Source organism: Ornithorhynchus anatinus, chromosome 12 (genome assembly GCF_004115215.2).
Source record: "Ornithorhynchus anatinus isolate Pmale09 chromosome 12, mOrnAna1.pri.v4, whole genome shotgun sequence".
NCBI classification, from domain to species: domain Eukaryota; kingdom Metazoa; phylum Chordata; class Mammalia; order Monotremata; family Ornithorhynchidae; genus Ornithorhynchus; species Ornithorhynchus anatinus.
Window position 1 is genome coordinate 36,711,135 of NC_041739.1, and position 24,490 is coordinate 36,735,624.

A 24,490-nucleotide genomic window follows, 5' to 3' on the forward strand; every position below is an offset into this window, starting at 1 on the left:
CCGCTCTTACGCGTGGCCCCGTTTCCCCGTGGCCAGCTCTTAAGCTTCGGCTCCGGCGACCAGCGAGAACGTCATCGCTCCCACATCCGCCTTAGGTGGTAAAGTGAGGCCGAGGGGGAGGACACCCGAGCCCTTTCAAGCCAGTACGGTGCTTTGCACACAGTAAGCGCTCAATAGATGCGATCGATAATAGTAATTACTGCACTGCCACAGGCGATGCCCAATGTAGGCAGTCGAGATTGCCCGTTAATGGTCGGGCCGTGCCCTGTAGTCTTTCCTCTTGCCGATGTTTCATTACGACGGGTTGAGGTTCCCCGCCCCGACCGACCCATCGCTGACTAGAAACCTCAGCCTTGGGGGATGGTTCAACAATCAATCAGTGGTATCTACTGAAGCAGCGTGGCTCAGTGGAAAGAGCACGGGCTTGGGAGTCAGAGGTCATGAGTTCAAATCCCGGCTCTGCCACTTGTCAGCTGTGTGACCGTGGGCGAGTCACTTCACTTCTCTGGGCCTCAGTTCCCTCCTCTGTAAAATGGGGATTAACTGTGAGCCCCACGTGGGACGACCTGATTCCCCTGTATCTCCCCCAGCGCTTACAACGGTGCTCGGCACATAGTAAGCGCTTAACAAATACCAACACTATTATTATTAAATCCTGGCTCTGCCACCTGTCAGCTGTTTGACTGTGGGCAAGTCACTTAACGTCTCTGTGCCTCAGTTACCTCATCTGTAAAATGGGGATTAAGACTGTGAGCCCCATGTGGGACAACCTGATTCCCCTGTATCTCCCCCAGCGCTTAGAACGGTGCTCCGCACATAGTAAGCGCTCAACAGATACCAACATTATTATTATTATTACTGAGCGCTCACTATTCGTTCATTCAATCGTATTTATTGAGCGCTTCCTGTGTGCAGAGCACTGCCCTAAGCGCTTGGAAAGTACAGTTTGGCAACAGAGACAATCCCTACCCAACGACGGGCTCACAGTTTTGTTTTGTTGTCCGTCTCCCCCATTTAGAGTGTGAACCCGTCGTTGGGCAGGGATGGTCTCCATCTGTGGCCAAACTGTACATTCCAAGTGCTTAGTACAGTGCTCTGCGCATAGTAAGCGCTCAATAAGTATGAAAGAATGAATAGAAAGGGGGAGACAGACCACAAACCAAAACAAGTGGGCAGGCATCAATAGCATCAAAATAGAGAACTAGAATTATAGATGTATACACATCATTAATAAAATGAATAGAAGAATATATGATACATACATATACATATATATATATATATGCACCAGCGGTGTGGGGCCGGGGGAGTGTTGAGCAGAGGGAGGGAGTCGGGGCGATGGGGTGGGGAGCAGGAGCAGAGGGAAAGGGGGGGCTCAGTGTGGGAAGGCCTCCTGGAGGAGGTGAGCTTTCAGTAGGGCATTCGCTATAATCATAATAATAATATTAATAGCGTTGGTATCTGTTAAGCGCTTACTATGTGCAGAGCACCGTTCTAAGCGCTGGGGTAGATACAGGGTCATCAGATCGTCCCACGTGAGACTCACAGTTAATCCCCATTTTACAGATGAGGGAACTGAGGCACAGAGAAGTGAAGCGACTTGCCCGCGGTCACACGGCTGACAAGTGGCAGAGTCGGGATTCGAACCCATGAAGTCTGACTCCCAAGCCCGCGCTCTTTCCATTGAGCCGCGCTGCTTCTCTATGCGCAGAGCACTACACTAAGCGCTTGGGAGAGTACAACGTAACCAAGTCGGTGGCCTCCTTGGCTTCCTCGCTGGCTCCTAGGCCATAACCTCCGGGTGACAATCTGCCGCAGGGCGCCGCGGGCTCACTGCTCGTGACCGTGCCCGGGCCTGGTTGGCGGCGGCTCTTTCCGCAGCCCGCTCGGTTAAGCCGGAGGCGGCGATTTAGCAGCCGGTCTCCATCTTTTATCTCCCCCCTTTCCACCTTTGCTTTTCTAAGGCTGGCCCGCCCCCGCTTAGTACCTCTTTCAGCTCCTCTTTTAACCTGTTGTATTTTTCCACGTCAAAATGCCGCCGCTTGGATCTCCTGTAGAAGAAGTGAAGGAACTGCCGGTCCTTAATGGCTGGATACGAATAATCCTAATAGAGACGAAAGGAAATCCAATGTCTTTTTTCAGCGTTTTTCTAGCTCTGACTTCCAGAGGCCAGGGTGGTCAGAGCAGTGTGACAAGAGGATTGTATTTCCCCAAATAGGGTCCGCTGATATTCACAACGGCCGCGCTCTGTGGCTCCTGAGCCACGGAGCGGATGGCCTGCACTCTGACGATCCATTTTTTACAGACGGAAGAGCAATAAAAGAACCAACGTAAACACCAAACCGCAATGAGAAGCGGCGTGGCCTAGCGGATAGAGCCCGGGCCTGGGTGTCAGGAGAACCTGGGTTCTAATCCCGGCCCTTCCACGTGTCTGCTGTGTGACCTTGGGCAACTCGCTCAACTCTTCCGCGTCTCTGTTGCCTCATCTGTAAAACGGAGATTAAGATAATGATGATAACGGGATCCGTGAAGCGCTTACTACGTGCCGGGCACCGCTCTAAGCGCTGGGGTAGTTCCAAGATAATCAGGCTGTCCCACTTGGGGCTCACGGTCTTAATCCCCATTTTACAGATGAGGTAACTGAGGCACAGAAAAGTCAAGTGGCTCGTCCAAGGTCACACAGCAGATGAGCGGCGGTGCCGGGATTAGAACCCACGTCCAAGCCCGTGCTCTTGCCGCTGAGCCCCGCTGCTTCTCACTGTCACTTGGGACGTGGGCTGTGTCCGAACTCATGAGCTTGTATCTATCCCAGCACCTACAATAGCGCCCGGCACCTAGTAAACGCTTATCAAATACCGTTAAAAAAAAACCCGAGAACGACTAGCATCGCAACACCACCGAAGCGCCAAACCCGGTAGCGGTCATCTGCATACAGAATCCATCTGAATCAAAAGACACTCTCGAAGTAAGTCCCGAAAGATCAAAAAAAAAATAAACCCATTAAAAACTCGCTCGGCAAACGGTCCCGCCCCCCACGCGCTATCAGGTCTCCCTCCGGCTCCGTCCGGTGCCCGGTCAGCGCCCCCGGTCAGGCCTCTTCCCCCCCATAAATCCCCGTCTTCGCCGGGAAAAGCCGCTGCCCGCTCCTTTCCCCGTGAGGAAGCTCACCTGCCGCGTGAGGAGGAAGTAGGCGAAGAAGGCCATGGAGCTGCCGAACGTGACGAAGTAGGTGACGGGCTCCATGATGTCCCACGAGTACACCCACCACGTCAGCCAGGCCAGGGCTCCTCCCTGGGTGGACAGCAGGGCCAGCCCGGCCCACATCAGGCGGTTCGTCTTGGCCTCGGACCCCGCTTCGATCCTCTCCTTCAGCTGGCGGACACGCATCGAGCCCACGGTCAGTCCGTCCGGACCGCGTCCCCGGCTTCCGCCTCCCCCCGGAGCATTGGCTTCCCCTCTTCAAAGCCCTACTTGGAGCTCACCTCCTCCAAGAGGCCTTCCCACACTGAGCTTCCCCTTTGCCCTCTGCTCCCCCTCTACCCCCCCTTCACCTCCCCTCAGCTAAGCCCCCTTTCCCTCTGCTCCTCCCCCTCCCCACAGCCCTGTGCTCGTCCTCTCACTGTATGTATATTTTTTATCACCCTATTTATTTTGTTAATGAGATGTCCGTCGCCTTGATTCTATTTACCGCTATTGTTTTAATGAGATGTTCATCCCCTCGATCCTATTTATTGCTGTTGTTTTTGCCCGTCTGGCCCGATCAGACCGTAAGCCCGTCAGTGGGCAGGGACTGTCTCCGTCTGTTGCCGATCTGTACATTCCAAGCGCCTGGCACAGTGCTCTGCACACGGTAACGCTCAATACTCCTGAATGAACCAATTGGCTGGCTTCGGGGCGGTTGGGCTCAGGGGTCAAATTACTCCCTCCCACACCGGAAAACCCTTCGGCAAAACGGCTCGTCACCCTCCCCGGGGTTAGAGCTCGGTGGCCGAGGCCAGGAGGAGCGGTCTTCGGGTGGCGCCTTGACCCCGAGCTCGCGCCGAGCCGACCCCCGGCACGGCTCGGCCGGAAATCTGACCCGCGCCTACTTCCTCCCTTAACAGTCTCCCCTTCTAGTCGGCGAGTTCGTAGCAGGCGGGGAACGTGCCTGCCGACTCCGTAATATTTACTCTCCCGTGTGTCTAGTACAAATACGATCGCTCGACCGACCAACTGAAGTCCCGCTCCCACCCCTCAGCCCCTTGTAGAACGAGGGACCCCGGGACCCTGCTGACATCGATAGAGATACCAACGCTTTGGCTGCTATTTAAAAATCCTCCCTTCGTGAATCACCCAAGACCAGAGAGGAGCAGACCTGACCTGTTCCAGGGGCCGCAGCTGTTCCTTCAGGCTGTCGACCTTCTCAAGTAAAGTGCGCTCTCTCCTCCTCTGGTGGTCTTCTAAATGGAGAGCTGTGAAGAGTCTGTGAACCAAGGACTTTACATCTTCCATCTCAGTGGCGTGCTCGCTGCTCAGTTTCTCTGAGGAAGACACGACGGCGACACCGACCGAGATGAAGAGTAAATCGCTCCCCTTCCACGACACGTTCCGGCCGCTCGTTCCGATGCCCGACTCGGGTTCTGAGTTCTGTTCGAAGCGGCCTGGCCTAGTGGATGGAGCCCGGGGCCCGGGTTCTGATCCCAGCGACGCCACTCGTCTGCTGTGTGACCATGGGCAACTCACTCGCTTTCTCTGTGCCTCAGTTACCTTAGCTGTAAATTGGGGATTAAGACTGTGAGCCCCATGTGGAACGAGGGTTACGTCCGACCCGATTAACTCGTATCCACCCCAGCGCCCAGAACAGCGCTTGATACGCGGGAAGCGTTTAACAGATACCATCATCGTTCTTATTCCGGCTTCCGATCTGCAGCGTCGGGCCAGCCGAGCTAATCCCAGCCCCTCAGCGGACCACCGCATCTTGGATTAGTACTCTCGGCCTCGGCCTCCTTGGAAGTGAAGCTGGAGGTGGGCAGGACGAAAGAGTCCGAAGGAGAGATGGAACACGGGTGCCGGCTCCAGTAAGGATGAGAAGGATGGGTCTGTCTCCCCCTCTAAACTGTGAACTCCCTGTGGGCAGGGGACACCGTATAGTGCTCAGTGAACACCACTGACGGATGGACTCTACGAAGGCAAATGCACAATCGTCACCCGCACGGCTTTCGAATGAGGCGAGCAGCTGGAGCTACAGCCTCCTCGCCCCGTGGAGCCGGCGTGCCCGGCCAGAACTGGAACTGCCCATATGGTGACTCTGAGTCTCTACTTCCTCTCTTCCGTCTCTTCTCTCTCCTTCCCACCATTCACGCCGCCGAAAGCCCCACTCAAGGTCAGTCACGCATTCCCAATGCACAACTGGCTCCTCTGCAGGGTGATTTTGAAACGGGGCAAGGAAGAGGGTTACAAAGGTCGCGCGTGGTCATCGGCGCTCTGTTATCCCAAGCCACTAATTTTAACTTTGTCATAGCCCAGCGTGGCCTAGTAGGTAAAAGCAGCGGGGCCTAAAGGAAAGAGCGTGGGCCTGGGAGTCGGAGGACTGAGCTTGGGTTCTAATCCCGGCGTCGCCACTGGCCTGCTAGATGACCCTGGGCAAGTCACTCCACTTCTCCTGCCTCAGTTTCCTCATTTGTCAAACGGAGATAAAATACACGTTCTTCCTCCTACTCACACCGGAACAGGGGCTGTGTCGGATCGGATTAACTTGTACCTGTTCCAGCGTTTAGTTCGGGGCTTGGCACAGAGCAAGCGCTTAACCAATACAGTCACCATCATCGGCATCATCATAACCCATCGGCCGTCGGCCTTCTCGCTGACTGCTCCGCTTCTGAGTCTCTCCCCCTTTGGCGTCCTTAATGCTGCGCTTGCTACCTGAATCGTTCTTCTAGAGTGTCGTTCTGCACGGGTCTCCCTGCTTCTCAGAAGCCTCCAATGGTGGCCCGTTCTTCTCTGCATCAAGCAGAAACTCCTCTGGCTTTAAGACACTCAGTCATCTCACTCCTTCCTACTTATCCACTCCCTTTTCCCACTACCCCGCAACCTCCGCCCTCCGTTTCTCTCAAGCTGAACTACGTACTGTGCCTCAGTCTCGTTTCCCCTAACCTTCCCCCCCGGCTTGGAAAACCCTCCCCCTTCAAATCCGTCAGATCGCAATTCTCCCCATCTTCCAAGTCCCCCGGAAATAACATCTCTCCCTGATCAATTCCTATTCTCTCCACCTTATCGCCCCAATATTCACCTGCACCACCTAAGCGATTAAGGAATCGATCGATCAAATTTACTGAGCGCTTACTGTGTTCAGAGCACCTGGGAGAGCACGATATAATGATATGACAGGGTCGGTAGACACGTTCCCTGCCCACAACGTGTTTGCAGTCTAGAGGAGGAGACAGACGTGACTATCAATACATTACAGATAAGGACATGAGTGCTGTGGGGCCAAGAGGTGGGAGTGAATAAAGGGAGCAAATCAGGGTGACACGGGGGGATTGGGAGTAGCGGAAATGAAGGATTAATAATGATAATAATAATAATAACGTTGGTATTTGTTAAGCGCTTACTATATGCAGAGCACTGTTCTAAGCACTGGGGTAGATACAGGGTAATCAGGTTGTCCCTCGTGAGGCTCACAGTTAATCCCCATTTTGCAGCTGAGGTGACCGAGGCACAGAGAAGTTAAATGACTTGCCCACAGTCACACAGCTGACGAGCGGCAGAGCCGGGATTCGCACCTGTGACCTCTGCCTCCCAAGAGCCCAGGCTCTTTCCACTGAACCACGCTGCTTCTCTAAGTCAGGGAAGGCGTCTTGGAGGAGATGTGACTTCAACAAGGACACACAACCCACCAATGGTATTTATTGAGTATTTATGGTGTGCAAAGAACTGTACTAAGCACTTAGCCCTGTACATCTCTTATACACTCTAATGTTTCCTCCCATCTGTAATTTATTTTAGCATCTGTCTTCCCTGTAGACTGTTAAACCCTTGGTGGCAGAGAGCGCCCATAAATGAATTCCAAAGAATGATTGATTCTAATATGCTCTCCCAGTGCTTAGGAGAGTTCTTGTCCCGGTGTTCAGTAATACTGACTGATTGATTGAGGAAATAGGGCTTTCCTATTTAGAAGATTCCTGGGTCGCTGTTGTTTCTTACTTTTCACTGGGGGGCGGACATCGTACGTCCGATCGTTAATGACGAGCTTAAAATCATTCATTAGCAAAACCTCCATCAGAGTTGAAGCGGGAATCCTGCTGCCATCTGGAAGAGAAAACAGAGTCATTTAAAAATGTGCCCTTCGCCACTAAATACAAAACCTTTTTCAGTCCTTGCGTTTGCTTTTCCCCTAGCCAACGCTCCCACAGATGGTAAAAGAAGTAAAGAACGTTCTTTACTACCCATCTGAGAAGCGGCACGGAGCAGTGGATAAAGAACGGGTCTGGGACTCAGAAGGTCATGAGTTCTAATCCCAGCTCAGTTGAGGATGATGATGATGTCGGTATCTGTTAAGCGCTTACTATGTGCAGAGCACCGTTCTAAGCGCTGGGGGAGATACAGGGTCATCAGGTTGTCCCACGTGAGGCTCACGGTCTTCATCCCCATTTGACAGATGAGGTCACTGAGGCCCAGAGGAGTTAAGTGACTCGCCCGCAGTCCCACAGCTGACAAGGGGCAGAGCCGGGAGTCGAACCCATGACCTCTGACTCCCAAGCCCGGGCTCTTTCCACTGAGCCACGCTGCGGGCCACGTCCACGTCACGGTTTCTGCAGGTCTGTGCCAGACGGTCAAGTCGTCAGGAAAGCCAGTCCCGCAGTGGGAATAGATGAAGGCACTGGCCTCTGGACACGAGAGCAGAAACTCACCTTTCTCTTCGGTTCAAATCCAAACACGCCTCCACCGAGGCTAGCGGACCGTCCCACCCACCGAACCACGAACGAAAACCAAGGCCCGGGTGGAAAGCCGTGACCCCTGAAGCTCATACAAGAAGAAAAGCTAAGGGACGGGTCACGGGTTAGGTTATGCCCTCCTGAAGAGAGGAGACGAGACGAGCAGACGCTCCGCGCTGACGAGGTCCCCTCCTCCCCATCCACCTCCACCACCCTTCCCCACGCTTCCCGGAGCCTGCTGGAGATCTCCGTCTCCTCTCCCCGCGTAAAGAGCCCTCTAAAAGGATCAGAGCGAGCGGCACCCTCCAAGGCCGGCACCGCAAGGACCGTGTCTTCCGGTCACCGGTTATCGGAGACGACCCGGCCTGTTTTCGACCAAAATGGCTCGAAGGGCCCTGTGCTTCCTACGCCTCCTGCCGAGCGTGATATTCGTCCCGTTACATTTACCGAGCCAAACGGGGCTCCACACAGAGGGAAGTGGCGTGGCCTAGTGGAAACAGCACAGGCCTGGGACTCGGAGGACCTGGGTTCTGATCCTGGCTCCGCCACTTGTTTGCTGGGAAAACCTGGGCGGGTCATTTGACTTCTCTGTGTCCCAGTTGCCTCACAGGGATCATGAAATCCTTCTCCCTCCTACTCAGACCGTCGCGCCCCATGTGGGACGGGGACTTTGTCCAAACTATCTTGTAACTGCCCTTTGGATTAGAACAATGCCTGGCTTATAGTGAGAGTTTAACACGTAACACTATCAAAAAAAAAAGGCAAAAAGACTGAGCCAGCCGTCCCCTCCCACTCTCCTTCCTGTTCAGGCGATCAGAGTTCAGAGAGCTCAATAAAGTGGTGAGGAGGATAAAAACATCTTGGCCTTTCCCGGTCCGGCTTCATCCATCAATCAAGCAATAGTATTTACAGTAATAACGACGATGAGATTCGTTAAAGCGCTGACTACGTGCCAAGCACTATTCCAAGCACTGGGGTAGACACAAGGTCATCGGGTTGTCCCACGTGGGGCTCACGGTTCTAATCCCCATTTGACGGATGAGTTGATTGAGGCACAGAGAAGTGAAGCGGCTTGCCCAAGGTCACAGAGGAGACAGGTGGCAGAGCCGGGATTAAAACCCAGGACCCTTTATTAAGCGTCTATTGAGTGCTTACTGTGTGAGAGCACTGTACCGAAGCACGTGAAGAGCGCAGTATGAAAGAGTTGGTAGACGTAATCCCTACTCACAAGGGTTTACCGCCTGCAGGCTCTCATTACGGTATTCGAACACAAAACCCATTTGGCTAGAGACCACACATTAGTAGTAAACTAGAAGATGGAGAGGAGAGAGGCTTTGAACAGTCCAACACATCATCCGTAGCTGTCTGCCCGCGCAACCCCCCTCCGTGCTCTCAGGCTGCCTTCTCTCGGCGGAAAGTCACGTTCCGCACCTGCTTTCCTTTCCGGGCATTCGATTGTTTGGGTTCCCCTTTGTCTAGCAGCGTGGCTCAGTGAGAAGAGCCCGGGCTTTGGAGTCCGAGGTCATGGGTTCGAATCCCGACTCTGCCACTTGTCAGCTGTGTGACTGTGGGCGAGTCACTTCACTTCTCTGTGCCTCGGTTACCTCGTCTGTAAAATGGGGATGAAGACTGTGAGCCCCACATGGGACAACCTGATTCCCCTGTGTCTACCCCAGCGCTTAGAACGGTGCTCTGCACATAGTAAGTGCTTAACAACTACAAACATTATTATTATTATTATTACTTCGTTTGAGATCCTCCTCCCCAAGAACTGGCACCTTTTCTAAACTGTCAGCCCACACGGCGAAGAAATAAACAAAACCCGGGCACTCTCGGAGCGCCAGTTTGAAACCCCAGTTAAAGAGAAGCCCAGCCCACTCACAGACCTTTTGAAAACATCTTCAACCGTCGCATTTTTTCACTTCCCTTCCCCGGAATCTACCCTAGTTTCTAATGTGCATCTAGCGTCCCTCAAAAGTGGCGGGCCTGATCTGAACGGGATTCCCCTGGTGCCGCCCTGAATATGCTAACTGATCCGACGGGGCTTGGACCGATGCCAACCGCCGAGTACAGTGCTCTGCTCACAGACAGTGCTCAATAAATACCAGTGGTGGATGCCTGGGGAGGGGAGGGGCGGAGTGAGGAGGGGAGCCGTGCTCCTTGGAGGAGTGTGTGGAACATTCCTGAATACTGAATTCCCAAGAGAGAGGCAGACCGTGACTGTCCAGGTGACTTTCCTCCCGGCTCACTGATTTAGGATTAGAACGGATCCTAGAGATGAGAGCCAAGCCCAAAATGCAGCGCGGCCTAATGGATAGAGCCCAGTCCCGGGAGTCAGAAGCACCTAGGTTCTAACACCGGCTCTGCTGTGTGACCTGGGGAAAGTCACTTCTCTTCTCTGGGCCTCAGTCACCTCATCTGTAAAATGGGGATTAAGACGGTGAGTGCCATTTGGGAACGGGGACCGTGTCCAACTCATTTGCTTGTATCCACCTCGGTGCTTAGTACAGTGCTGGGCATATAGTAAGCACTTAAAAAAATACCATAATAATAATAATGTTGGTATTCGTGAAGCGCTTACTATGTGCCGAGCACTGTTTTAAGCGCTGGGGTAGATACAGGGTCGTCAGGTTGTCCCACGTGAGGCTCACGGTCTTCATCCCCATTTTACAGATGAGGTAACTGAGGCACAGAGAAGTGAAGTGACTTGCCCACAGTCACACAGCTGACAAGTGGCAGAGCTGGGATTTGAACCCATGACCTCTGACTCCAAGCCCGGGCTTTTTCCACTGAGCCACGCTGCTTCTTTAGTAGTAACCACTTAAATACCACACATTATTACTATCATTATTACTTGGAGAGAACAATAGAACAGAGTTGGTAGCATTAGCATTCTTTAACTGGCTCCATAATATAGCAGAATAACATTAACATTCTTTATACGGTCCCATAAGGAACGGGAAATGAAAATCATAAAGATGAACTCTCCCTTGACTACACATTAATAAAACGTTACAAAACCTGACCTTCCACCTCAAAAATATATTTTTGCCCCGGAACATGTTTATCTAAAAATTGTATTTGACCAGATAGTCTGCATTTTAAATTCCACACTAGTGTCTCCTTATTAAACCTCTTTTTCCTGGTCATACACACGTTGCTCAGGTTGATAAAGTCCCGGGCCCCAGCAACATGGGCCCGATTCTTAATTTCAGGCTGAAACAAGACTACAAGCCAAATGTGGCGAATGATTATCTAAGTCTGCCGATGAGAAGCAGAATGGCCTAGTGGAAAGAACACGAGCCTGGGAGTTAGAAGGACCTGGGGGCTCTGCCACTCGTCTGCTGTGTGACCTTAGGCAGGTCAGTTCACTTCTCTGGGCCTCCATTCCCTCATCTGTAAGATGGGGATGAAGACCGAGAGCCCCGTGTGGGACACGGACCGGGTCTGACCTGATTACCTTGAATCTTTCCCGGCGCTTAGTACATGCCCGGCACGTAGTAAGGTCACGTTGGTTTTATGTTGGATATGGAAGCCGGGGACGCCTGCAGAGACCAACTTAACGACAGTCATTAAAATGCTAAATTCAAGCCCACGGTTTACTCTTTTCCACTAGGGAGAATACACCCTGTCTCGTGATCCGTTTGAGAACAATGAACTCATCCGCCTCCACACAAAACGCCAACCAACATCCTTTTGGGTCTGGGGGAGTGATCTGTTTCGCTACAGCATTTCCAAGGCTGTCAGGTTTCACCGGCTGCCATGTCAAGAGCCAGAGGGGCAGATAAGAACCCCGGACGTCCCTCGTCCCCAGAGAAGCAGTGTGGCTTAGTGGCTAGAGCCCGGGCCTGGGAGTCGGAAAGGCCTGTCTTCTAATGCCAGCTCCGTCACCTGTCTGCTGTGTGACCCCGGGCAAGTCGCTTCACTTCTCTGGGCCTCAGTTACGTCATCTGTAAAAATGGGGATTAAGAGCGTGAGCCTCACGTGGGACGGGGACTGCGCCCAACTCGATTTGCTTGTATCCACCCCGGCGCTTAGTACGGTGCCTGGAACGTAGCAAGCGCTTAACCAACACCGTCGCTATTATTATTATTTGGGGGTGGAGAAAGCCCAGGGGGAAGGATGAGGGCAGCGGGGATGAGGAGGGTAGGGAAGAGCAAAGAATCACGCGTAGATACCTTCTGAGAAGGTGGCCGCCGTCTCGACCCCCTTATCCTCGGTCTGTATGTCCCCGAGGAAGGCCCCGACTGTGGTGAGCGTCGGTTTGACGGCGAACCGACAGCGCTCCCTCCTTGACGGCAACGTCAGGGTTATCACGGGGAGTCCGTGTTGGTAATCGACCGTCACTTCTGCAGAAAGGAAGCAAACCGTGAGGGAAAAAAGCAGCCTTGTTTTTCAAATCGCCCCCCAGAAGGACGAGAGATGAAAAAGACTATTAGAGCCCACTCTCTCCTACTTCGACTGGGTGCCCCAAATGGGACGGGGGCCGTGCTGTGGATGTCATTTAGGAGATAGAGCCCAGGCCCGGGGGTCAGAAGGACCGGGGGTCTCATCCCCGCTCCGCCGCTTGTCTGCTGTGGGACCTTGAGCCAGTCATTTCACTTCTCTGGCCTCAGTTACCTCATCTGAAAAATGGGGATTAAGAGGGAGAATCCCATTTGGGACAGGGACCGTGTCCAACGTCATTACCTATCCCAGAGCTTAGAACAGAGCTTGGCACATAGTTTAAGGCTTAATTTATTATTACTGCGCCAGCGCTTAGTCAATCTTATTTACCGAGTGCTTACTGTGTGCAGAGAACTGTACCGAGCGCTTGGGAGAGTACAGATTAACAATATTATTTGTTTATATTATTAATGACCGTCTCCCCGTCTCGATGTAGGCTCACTGAGGGCAGGGAATGTGTCTGTTTTTTGTTGTACCGTGTTGCAACAGTACCGGCCTCTGCACGCGGCAAGCCCTCGATAAATACGATCGAACGAATGAATGAGCAGGCACATTCCCCTACTCACAATAAGCATACAGTCTAAAGGGGAAGACAGTCAATAATATAAATAAATAAATTACCGATATTTAAGTGCCGTGGGGCTGGGGGTGGGGGGATGAATAGAGGGAGCACGTCAGGGTGACGCAGAAGGGACTGCTCAACAAATACAGTAACAATGAGATGAATGATGATGATACTACTACTACTAATAATAAACGACATGCCACTGTGCAGTCAAGAGAGAAAATTCAGAGCCTCCCGTTTTCTTGCAAGGGGTGGACAGAGCGATGGAATGCCACGCTGGGGAGGAGTAATAAGCAGGCTTACCATCAGGTGGTGTCAACGTGCTGTAAAATGACCATCTGTGGAAATTCAGATTTCCCCTTGGCCTCAAACGCAGCATCTGCAATAGAGATTTTTGCATAAACACACACAAACAACCAAAAAACCCCCCCACCACCTAAGAGTAGAACGGAAAGTCCTTTCCCCGGAGATTCCCCTTCTACCCCGGGTGCTGAGGCAGCACCGACATTCCGGTAAGATGATCCAACGGGGCAGTCGGGATGGAAGAAGCCCCTTCAGAAAGTGAAGCACTTAGAGAACCAGGTGACGGATCACATCGCTACCTTCCTCGAATACTCTTGGAGGTTCCTGTAATGGCTTTAGGCTTCCTAAGAGGGGAGAACATCACTAAACACCAGGAGGAAAACACTGGCCTTTCTCAGCTCCACGGGCGGTGACAGTAACGACGGCAGTGATAACGATAGTGGTATTGGTTAAGTGCTTACTATATGCCAGGCAGTGTGCTGAGTGCCAGGGTAGACCCGAGATCATCAGGTCCCACATGGGGCTCAGATCCGCGTGGCTCGGTGGAAAGAGCGCAGGCTTGGGAGTCAGAGGTCACGGGTCCTAATCCCGGCTCCGCCGCTAGTCAGCTGTGTGACTGCGGGCGAGTCACTTAACTTCTCTGTGCCTCGGTTATCTCATCTGTCAAATGGGGATTAAAACCGTGAGATCCACGTGGGACAACCTGATCACCTTGTATCCCCCAGCACTTAGAACAGTGCTTTGCACACAGTAAGCGCTTAAATACCACAATTTATTTTATCTTTATTTAAGTGCTTAGTACACTGGCACAGAGAAGTGTCAGTACAGTGCTCTACACCAAGTATGCGCTCGATAAATACGATTGAATAAATGAATGAAGGAGGCCCCATTTTGCAGACGAGGGAACTGAGGCCTAGAGAAGCAAAGTGACTCGCTCCAGATCGCCCGGCAAACAAGTGGCGGAGCCAGGATTAGAACCCGGGTCCGCTGACTCCCAGGCCCTTACTCTTTCCATCAGGCCACACGGCTTCGTTACGCTTATGGTCTGAGAGACGCACTGGGATCCAGGCATCTGTACCGAAAGGGGCAGCGAGGAGCCCGCTGGCCTCGACATCTGGAATTCATCACCGACGTTTCGGATGTTGTGGAAGTGCAAGACACAGCTTTCTACGTCATGTGTTGTTATTTAAAGGTGCCGGGCAGAGATCTAGAGCACGAACCCAAGTTTCAAACCCATTCTGACTAGGCTTGAGATGTTCGTTCATTCAATAGTATTTATTGAGCGCTTATTATGTGCAGAGCACTGTACTAAGCTCTTGGAATGGACAAATCGGTAACAGATAGAGACGGTCCCTGCCCTTTGACGGGCTTACGGTCCTACTTGGGAGTTGGTTTTAAGGCAAATGGGTGGAGAATTCTGGAAAAACACCCACAAGAAAGGTCAAGAAAGATTCACACTGATGCAGATTCACTTGGGCCTCCGGAGAAACTTCATTAAAAAGTTACGCATATCCTAGGCAGAAAAGTGGGTAGCGCTCTCTTTCTCTAGACTGTAAGCCTCCTCCAGACTGTAAGCTCGCCGTGGGCAGGGAATGTGTCTACCAACTCTTATAAAATACTCTTCCAAGCACGTAGTACAGTAATCTGTACTCAGTTAGTGCTCAAAAAATGCAATTGATTGATTAATGCCCTGAGGAAAGCTCCTATGCTCACTTCAGGGTTTCAACAACAATTACAATCTCTCGATCACTCGTATTTATTGAGCACTTATTGTGTGCAGAGCACTGTACTAACAGCTTGGGAGAGGACAGTATAACAGAGTTGGTAGACAGGTTCCTTGACCACGAGGAGCTTACTAACATGATTCTCTCTCAACTGCTCTATTTCAAACCCCTTTCTTTTTGTTGTGTATCGATGAGGAAGAGAGGCAGACCGAGAACAGATGGCCGTTATATTTTTCCTATCATCTTCTTCACACACTTAAAGGACAGTTGTTGTGTGACGGAACGTCTATCGGTTTGCTACTCTCCTTCTGACGGTCACTTCCCCGTTTCCCTTTCCTGTTTCTTCCCCCCCCACCCTTCTTAGCCCTCTGATCATCCTCCATCTTCATCCCCATCCCACTTGGGGCTGAAAAAAAAAGTCATTTATTGTGAGTGAGTGTTCTGGAGAATGGAAGAAAAGGAAAGAACTCCTCTTATGAGGTATAGTTTTTCTCACTCATCTCTCCAAACAAAATGAACCAAAGCAATGTGTGCATAATTCGCACACACACACATACAGCTGTAATTAGAGGGTCACTGCTCAAATCAAGACAACCGGAGCACAAAGACTGCTGGCTTAAAAGCCAAGTCAGCAGTTAAGGAGACGGAATGTCTCCGAAGCAGGGAGTGTGTGCTGCTAAAATTACTAGTGTCAAAGGTGGAAAAGAGTGTCTGATGAAATCCTCTATGTGCTGTAGCCGGGCTTCTTTAGTTTATGGAGAACAATTTCTCATGAGACTCCTAGCGAAAGAAACAAAAGCCAATTTTTCTCATCAGCAATGATCCGTGGAACCAGGTTCGGCGAGGTGGAGACCATTAATTAGGCAACTTTTGGAAAATGCAGTCTCCTGGACACAGGTCTGAAAGTTAATTATGGAGGAACAAAGAAAAAGCACACCCAAACATATGCAACAATTAGGAAGCAGTCCGGACGAGGAAAAGTGAACGTGTAATGGAGAAAAATCACTAAAGTCAGAAATCTGGCATCACGGTGACCGAGAAACACCTAAAGGAAGGCCAGCTTTCACGGCCAAACAAGTGATTGGTTTATCCTGGAGCGGGGCCAGGCAAATAACCTAATATAACCCACAACACGCCTTTCCTGTTTAGTCACTAGCACGGCGGCCCAGCGGGCAGAAGGTAAAATGTAGTAACCCAATCAGCCTGATGGATTGGGTTTCCAAAGCGGTCCCAATGGCATTTACTCATAGGAAAACGTGAAAAGTCTTTTATATGCAGTTCGCACCCACAAAAGGTGATTGGAAGTATCAATCAATAGTATTCATAGAGCACCTATCCAGGCGATGGTATTTATTAAGTGCTTTCCTTGTGCAGAGCACCGTCTTTGATTTGCGATCCCAAAAGAAGATCGGAAATATCCATCAACGGTATTTATTGAGCACTTAACCGAGCAACGATATTTGCTGAGTGCTTTCCGTGTGCAGAGCACCGACTTTTATATAATACTAATGTTGGTATTTGTTAAGCGCTTACTATGTGCCAAGCACCGTTCTAAGCACTGGGGGGGATACAAGGTAATCAGATTGTCCCACGTTGGGCTCACAGTCTTAATCCCCATTTTCCAGAGGAGGTAACTGAGGCATAGAGAACTTAGGTGACTTGCCCAAAGTCACACAGCTGACAAGTGGCGGAGACGGGATTAGAACCCAGGACCTCTGACTCCCAAGCCTGGACTCTTTCCACTGAGCCACGCTGCTAGGTAATAGTAGCAACAGCTTTTCTTGGGATCAGATGTGGCTCCCGTTGCCTCTGGAGCAAAGGCGCCCGTGGGCTCGGCCTCAAGACAGCAACTCTCTCAGTGAGGGCATCGGGGACTGACAGAGAGACGGCCTTCTTGCCCACTGTTTTCAAGGAGGAGCCGCTCTCTGGCCCGGTTACCGCCCCGAGTCACAGACAGGTAGACGGACAGTGTTCGGCCTCGGGTCAAGCGATCGATCAAGGAATGGTATAGGGGCGCTGTAATGGGCGCCGAGCACCGTACTAGGCGCTTGGGAGAGTACAATACAACAGAGTTGGTAGACAAGATCCCTGCCCATAAGGAGCTTACAGTCCAGAGCGGGGGTGACTGACCAATACAAATAAATTGCAATTTATTGCACAAGTGTTGGGGGGCTGAAGGTGGGGTGAACATTAATAATAATAATAATAATAATGTTGGTATTTGTTAAGCGCTTACTATGTGCCGAGCACCGTTCTAAGCGCTGGGGTAGACACAGGGGAATCAGGTTGTCCCACGTGGGGCTCACAGTCTTAATCCCCATTTTACAGATGAGGTAACCGAGGCACCGAGAAGTGAAGTGACTTGCCCAAAGTCACACGGCTGACGAGTGGCCGAGCCGGGATTCGAACCCATGACCTCTGACTCCAAAGCCCGTGCTCTTTCCACTGAGCCATGCCGCTAAGTGCTTAAAGGATAGATACAGATCCAACTGCAGAAGGGAGAGGGAGTAGGGGGAAAAAGAGGGCTCCATCGGGGAAGGCCTCTTGGAGGAGATCTGACTGTCTGTCACCCTCTCTGTCACCCTCTCTAGACTAGAAGCTCATTATGGGCAGGCAACGGGCCTAATTCTCTTGCATTGTACCCTCCCGAACGCTTACAACACTGCTCCGCACATAGTAAACACTTAATAAATACCATCGACAGACTGATTGATAAGGCTTGGAAGACGGGGAGAGTGGTGGTAAGTGAAATATGGATTTGTAAATTGGAGGCACAAGAATCGCCACCTTAGATGCCATACAAAGGTGGCTGACAGCAACACGCACGGAGCACTTTCATACGGAAACGGCAAATCCCCCGGCATTCACTTTTTGGAAAGAGATGAGACACTGGAGCACGCTGAACGACCACAAGAAGTGGTCCGCTTAGAGTCGTAAATATAAATCAGATAAAAACAGTCTCTATTCGTAGTTCTCTCTTGAAAAGCAATAATCAGGTATCAGCATACAAAAGGAAAAAGAAGTCTCTTCTGAAACAGAAGCATTTTTTGGAGCTACTTTAATTACACAACTGCAAAGGTTCGCCATCTAAAACTGGTCTCGGTGCGAAGCTTTCAATAATAAGATAGAGCTACAATTCACCCCTTCCACAAGGGAGAGAACTACATTATTACAACCATTCTTCAGGAGCTCTCAGTTGTTTGCCAGAGATCTCATTAGATCAAGTAATTCGCCCCAGATGGCTCTGAGAAATAAGCTAAACATCGGAGAATAAAGGGGAAAAAACATACCCAGAAAACAGTTGCCTAAAGTCTTGTTGTCCAGGTGTGGAAGCCAGGGTATCGTGATTTAATGTTTTCTCAGAGCTATACTATAAATGGGACAATGATGGGTAGAGAGAAGATTGACCAGAAAAATACTCAGTTTGAGGTCTTACCTAGAGGGTGCAAATCTCTGTATGTTTGCCATTTCAAAAGAAAAAGGAAATGTGAGGCAAGATGAAAAAATAACATGAAGAATGATCCGCAACGATCTAACTGGGCCAGGTTTTTGTGCCAAAATCTCCTTCCTCTTCCCCCTTCCCGGGGTCACCACATGAAAGCTAGGGACGTAAGAGGATTTAAAGACCAAAGCCCTTTGGGAAAGATACTCTCAAACAAGGTTTACGGCCGCTGTGCCAGTTAGTCATGACGTCTCTCTCCCGGACACCAGAGATTTTCATCGACAACCCACAGATTAATGCCCAACTACCTAAACAAAGCACTCTCTGACGAGGCCTGAACAGACAAAGAGGTAGGCTAGCGTGGTTTCGACGGAGTGCAAGACAAGGAAGCATTAAGCTTCAGAACCAAGTGTGCGTTCTAGTAGGCCTCTAGCCCAGGGCTGGCAACAGAAGCCATTACTTGAGCAATTTAACCCACGTACCATCCTCGATGTCAAGTTCCCCAACAGTGCGGTCATGGAACGCAGTCAGCTCACAACATGGAAGCTGAACAGTAAAGGAAACCCAGAAGGAGAATGGACGACAGTTGGATGGATACTTGGCAGCTGCTGTAAGGTGAGCAAGCCAGTAGGACCGAACAATTTAAATAATAACAATAATGATGATAGTATTTAAGGCCCTTACTATGTGCCAAGCACTGTTCTAAGCAGTGTGGTACAGACAAGGTAATCAGCTTGTCCCATGAGGGGCTCACAATCTTAATCCCCATTTTACAAGATGAAGTAACTGAGGCACAGAGAAGTTAAGAAAGTGACTGGCCCAAAGTCAAAGGCCCAAAGTGGCGGACCCACGAACCCACGACCTCTGACTCCCAAGCCCGGGCTCTTTCCACTAAGCCACGCGAAACGGTCTAAAACAAGAAGGAACAGGGGCCTGCTGGGAGACACCTGCGGCGAGTACCAACTGTGAGATGGGGTCGATCAATCCATCACTGGTAATTATTGAGCACTTACTGTGTTCACAGCACTGTACTGAGCACTTGGGAGAGTTTAATACAACCAAATTGGGAGACACCTTCCCTGACCAAGGGATGATCTCCTCACGGAAGATTTTGAGAACGTAGAGGCTTTCTAGATCTGCCACAGAGGAAGTTTGTTGCAGGTGTGGAGAGACCCGAACACAAAATTCAGAGGTACCACAGAGTGGCCGACCGGAGACTCGTGCTATTGCCTGAATTCCAGAGATTGTGGTCAAAAGCGGGAGTACTGGAGACCCTGTTTTGTCTTGGACACCCTCCCCTTCCCCTTGTTCCTGGGGTCTGGAACCCAGGGAAGGCTGGGGGGGCCTTCTCTCCCCCCGCCCCCCGAGCGACACCCTGCCCCCAACTTTCAACTTGGGCTTGGCAAAACTGAGCTAGTTCGGAGGCCAGGCTTAGAAGGGAGCAGCTCTGCTCTGCCTGGCAGTCGGCAATCCTTCTGCTTCCCGCTCTGCCCGCTGTGTTCTCTCTCTCTAAACTTTCTCCCCCATCATGGCTCTTTAAATAGCTTCCCCCCATCCTCGAGGCACCTTTGCATCCCTCGCCACCCCACACTCCCGGTTCTAGTGCCATAAAGGAGGGAAGTGTTATAAAGTCAACATTCACCTGTTGTAAGAGTGAAACAAGGAACGAATTTAGCAATGTAATTGTCACCTGTGGGACCTCGACACATCTTAAGACTGAGGACGGCCTGCATTCACCGTACTTTTCTCGGTACTTCGTCCAGGGATCGGCCTGGAGGAGGCCTAAATAAATACCTGTGATGGTCCCGCTAAAAATCAAAAGTGACTGATTTGGAACCCGAGAGTTCAGCGCAGAATTTTTACCATCCACGGACTGTGGCGTTAAAGCGCTTAATAGCTAACGGGCTTTGACAAAACCTGTGAAATGTGAGTCCGCAGATAACTTATGGTAATAAGGAAAAATAAATTGGAAGCAAATTTTTTAAGACAAGAGACATAGACCAATTATCCAGCCGGTCAAACTCCTGTCACTTCACGCGGCCAAATGTAGCACCTAGACGTCAACAGAGCTTTCTCCTTCGCAGTAACAAAAAGAGCAGCCACGCCCAAAGGGCCAGATAAGTTCATATCCCATTTTCTCAAAACCCCACATTCTGAAAAGGAATCCAAACCAAACCACTAAAAATGGGAGCCAGCTTGGCTTAGTGGAAAGAGCATGGAACTGGGAGGCAGGAGACCTGGGTTCAATCCTACCTCTGTTTCTCATCTGCTGGGTGACCTCGGGCAAGTAAATGGGTTTCAGTTACCTTATCCGTAAAATGGGCAGAAAGTACCCGTTCTGCTTCCCTTTAGACTGTGGTCCCACTGTGGAGCAAGGATTATGTCCAATCTGATTACGACGCTTTAACCACCACACTTAGAAGAGTGCACGGAACGTAATAAGTGCTTAATAAGTACTATCACTGTTACTAAGGAAAGAAAGATGTTTTAAACTGGAACAACGGCAGAATTAAACTGGAAGTAAGGTGGAGCTGAGGAGGTAAAAAGATTGGGAAAGCTTCCCCGAGCAAGGTGAGGAAAGGAGGTTTAGATTTTGGTACCTAATGGCCACAAAAGTCTTTGAAGTCACGATTAGCGATCCAATTCAGGCTTAGGCAGAAACAGGAGCCCCAAAGACATAAAAAGGCAGCACTCCAGTTACCCCTAAATTGATCTCTTAAAATACAGTGAGTTCAGGAGCATCTTTCATTATTTACAAGAAAATCAGCCCGTGTTCACAACCAAGACAGTGAACACAAAGACATCACATACGCTTACCTAAGGCAAAATGATCAAGCCTGCCAAATCTGAGCGTTTAAAGGGCTTTGCAAGCCTTCTTTAAAAGCTTGGCGAATCCCGGACTATAGATCACGCACAGGCTTGAAGTAACACAAGAGGTAAATGGTAAATCGATTTGCCCACACTTTGCTTGTAGTAGGGATGTTGGGTCCAGGGGTGGCTGTTCTGGATAGAAATCCGTGTCGGCGTACTAAATTCATTCAGTCTGGGGTCACTGCTCAATCATGAACACTGCTAGAACTCAGCTCCAACTGCACGTTTTATTTCCTAACCGAAGCTTGCTCGATGTTTTGCCGCTGGAGACGGGTCCTGTCCGCACCGACCCGGCACACAGCACAAGCTTTCCTTTGTGGTTTTAAGGTATTCAGGTTTCAGGGGCAATGAAGGACAGAAAAAAAAAAAGGACAAAAGAAAAGATGCTGCTCAACTATGCAAACCTGAATTTCAGCAACTACCCTGCATCAGTTAAAATTTTAGAAGTTACAGATTTTAGTCGTCGGTGCATACGACTCGACCTTTGCTCTCCAATTTCTGTAAAAAATGACCAGCTGGAAGTATGAAAACATCCAGGCAACTGGAAGATATTACAGCAAATTTTCTGAAACAGACACACTTTGGTTTCCCTCAACTACAATATGAAGGCAACAGAGACTGTAATGGATTATCAGAAATTCCCTTCACACTAGTCAACCTTGACCTTGGCACTAATTTCTTTTATTTTTCCTTCATCTATGCCAGTCCCATCTGCCCCCACCCCCCAAACAGTCCCTTATAATTTTGCTTACTTTACTTTAGATTTCTCTCAAGAGAATTTGAATTCTAACTTGTGCCTGTCTTCAAACCCTTTTTCAATCATGTGGAACAGTAGTTCAGTTCCAAGTATTCTCATCTGTAAAATGGAGATTAAGACTGTGAGCCCTACTTGGAACAGGGATTGTGCCCAAACTAATTACTTTCTACCTCAGCACTCAGTACGGTTCCTGGCACATAGTAAGTGCCTAAAAAGTACCACCACCACCAACAGAAACAGCATATTCAGGAAGCAAGCAATTAGACTTTTTCTGACTGCAGCTGGGGCTGAAGTTGGCAGCAGAGGCAGGTTCCAACAGAGACAGACAAAACAACCATCACAATTTCAAGAACTGTGCCACTTCCCTGCTCGACTGCCTCTGGAAACACTGTCACCGTCAGAGAAGGCTGAGTAAAGGCAGGCATCTTTTTATCTACCGATTCCCCCAGGAGGCATGAAACCTAATTCCTGCTTTCCTTTGGAAAATGGAACAGAATTCGAGGGAAGCGGATGGGGAAAAATTGAATGGACAGGGAGAAAACTGGGTGAATCATAATTGGTTCGCCCAGCTAAATTGTGCCTTGTACCATGCCCATTTAAGAAAATGTTTGAAGATAATAGCTTCATTGATCTTAATAAAGGGATAACCTTTTTCTTTTCAGCATTAGAACCCCAGCATTTGTATTATACCCCAGGGCTTAGGGAAATCAATATTCTCTTTCTTTTTGTTTCAAAAGAAGAGGAAAGGACCCCCAAGGCGGGGTTGGGGGGGTGGGGAGGGCTGTCAAAGCTACGTACCCAGTTGGAGACAGCAGCAATCAGAATGTCTTCTTTTTTAAGGCTTAATTAAGGTTTTCCATTCTTCCATTGATTTCCTCTATATTTGCTTCCTCCGAATTGTCTTTGAAGGATATTTCACTGTACTAGATGGTAGTTAAGTGTGTTTAAATTTGCTGTGGCCCCTCTTTTGCTTGTGGGTGTCAATGCTTCCCTCTTCCTTCCTTATCCCCTTTTCCCCGATCCTCGGGAGGACAATTATTTTGGCTGGAGTTTCATCTTCGGATTTTGAGGCCTGAGGAGGGCCACATAAAAGGTGCCCGAGGCTTGTCAGCGGGAGAGTGGGGTGGGAAGGGGTGGGTATAAAAGGGAGCTCCTGGTTCCAAGCCAACATCACCGTCGTCAATGGCAACAACATGAACTCCTACCTGTAGAACGGTGTTTTGGAGTTTGGGAACACGTGATAGAAATAGTGATAGATCCCTGCCCTTGGGGAATCTTCCAATCAATGATATTTATTGAGCGCTTACTGTGTAAAGAGAATCGTACTAAGCACTTGAAAGAACACACCAGAGTTGGTAGGTACAATCCCTGCCCACAGGGAGTTTACAGTTTCAGGGGGAGATGGACATTAAAATGAATTACGGATACATACATAAATGTTTGGGGATGAGAGGGCGGTGATTATCAAGTGCTTAAAGGGTACAGATCCAAGTATGTAGGCAATGAGGAAGGGAGAGGGAGTTGGGGAAATGAGGGCTTGGTCGGGGAAGGCCTCTTGGAGATGTGATTTTAAAAAGCCTTTGAAGGTATGGAGAGTGGTGGTATGTTGTATGGGAAATGGGTGAGAGTTTCAGCCTAGAGGGAGGACATGGGCAAGGAGCTGGTGGTGAGAAAGGCAGGATGGAGGTACAGAGAGCATGCTGGGTTGTAATACGAAGTCAGTGAGGGAAGATGAAGGGGACATCAAGGTGACTGAGTGCTGTAAAGCCAGTTATAAGGAGTTCGTCGGATGCGGCGGTGGGTGGGAAAACATCGGATGCTTTTGAGGAGTGGGAGAGATGTAAACTGGACTTATTTTTAGAAAAATGACCCAGGCAGCAGAGAGAAGTAAGGAATGGAGTGGAAAAAGGCAGGAGGCAGGGAGGTTAGCGAGGAGGCTGATGCAATAGTCAAGGCAGGATACAGTAATTGCTTGGACCAGTGAAGTAGCTGTCTGGCTGGACGGAAAGCATGGATTTTAGTGAGGTTGGTGACAGATTGAATATCTGGGTTGAATGAGAGAGATGAGTCAAGGAAAATGCCAAGGTTATGGGTTTGTGAGACAGGGAAGATAGTGGTGTTGCCTACAGGGAGGGGAAAGATTGGGGAGGGAAGATGAAAAGTTCTGTTCTGCCTACGTTCAGTTTGAGATGTTGACAGGACATCGAAGCAGAGGCGTCCTGAGGGCAGGAGGAAATGCGAGACTGCAAACAAGAGGTCAGGACTGCAGAGGTAGATCTGAGCACGGTCCGTACAGAGATGGTGGTTGACGCCACGGGGAGTGAATGAGTTCTCCAAAGGAGTGAGTGTAGACGGAGAATAGAAGGGGACCCAGAACTGAGCCTTGAGGGCCTTCCAAAGTTAGAAGTCAGGAGGCAGAGCAGGTGCCTGCAAAAGGGGCTGAGAAGGAGTGGCTAGGGAGATAAGAGG

At 50.1% G+C, this 24,490-nt stretch overlaps 1 protein-coding gene across 1 annotated transcript in view; it reads right to left on the bottom strand.

The window, feature by feature from the left end:
- Positions 1 to 24,490, bottom strand: part of MCUB (mitochondrial calcium uniporter dominant negative subunit beta) — a 61,650-nt gene that overhangs the window by 1,143 nt on the left and 36,017 nt on the right. Inside the window, exons 2-7 of the mRNA XM_029077036.1 lie at positions 13,228 to 13,303; positions 12,092 to 12,262; positions 7,183 to 7,287; positions 4,360 to 4,520; positions 3,169 to 3,372; positions 1,988 to 2,104 (exon numbers count right to left, since the gene is read on the bottom strand). Coding sequence (XP_028932869.1) covers positions 1,988 to 2,104; positions 3,169 to 3,372; positions 4,360 to 4,520; positions 7,183 to 7,287; positions 12,092 to 12,262; positions 13,228 to 13,303 — 834 coding nt within the window. The remainder of the gene's footprint in view (positions 1 to 1,987; positions 2,105 to 3,168; positions 3,373 to 4,359; positions 4,521 to 7,182; positions 7,288 to 12,091; positions 12,263 to 13,227; positions 13,304 to 24,490) is intronic.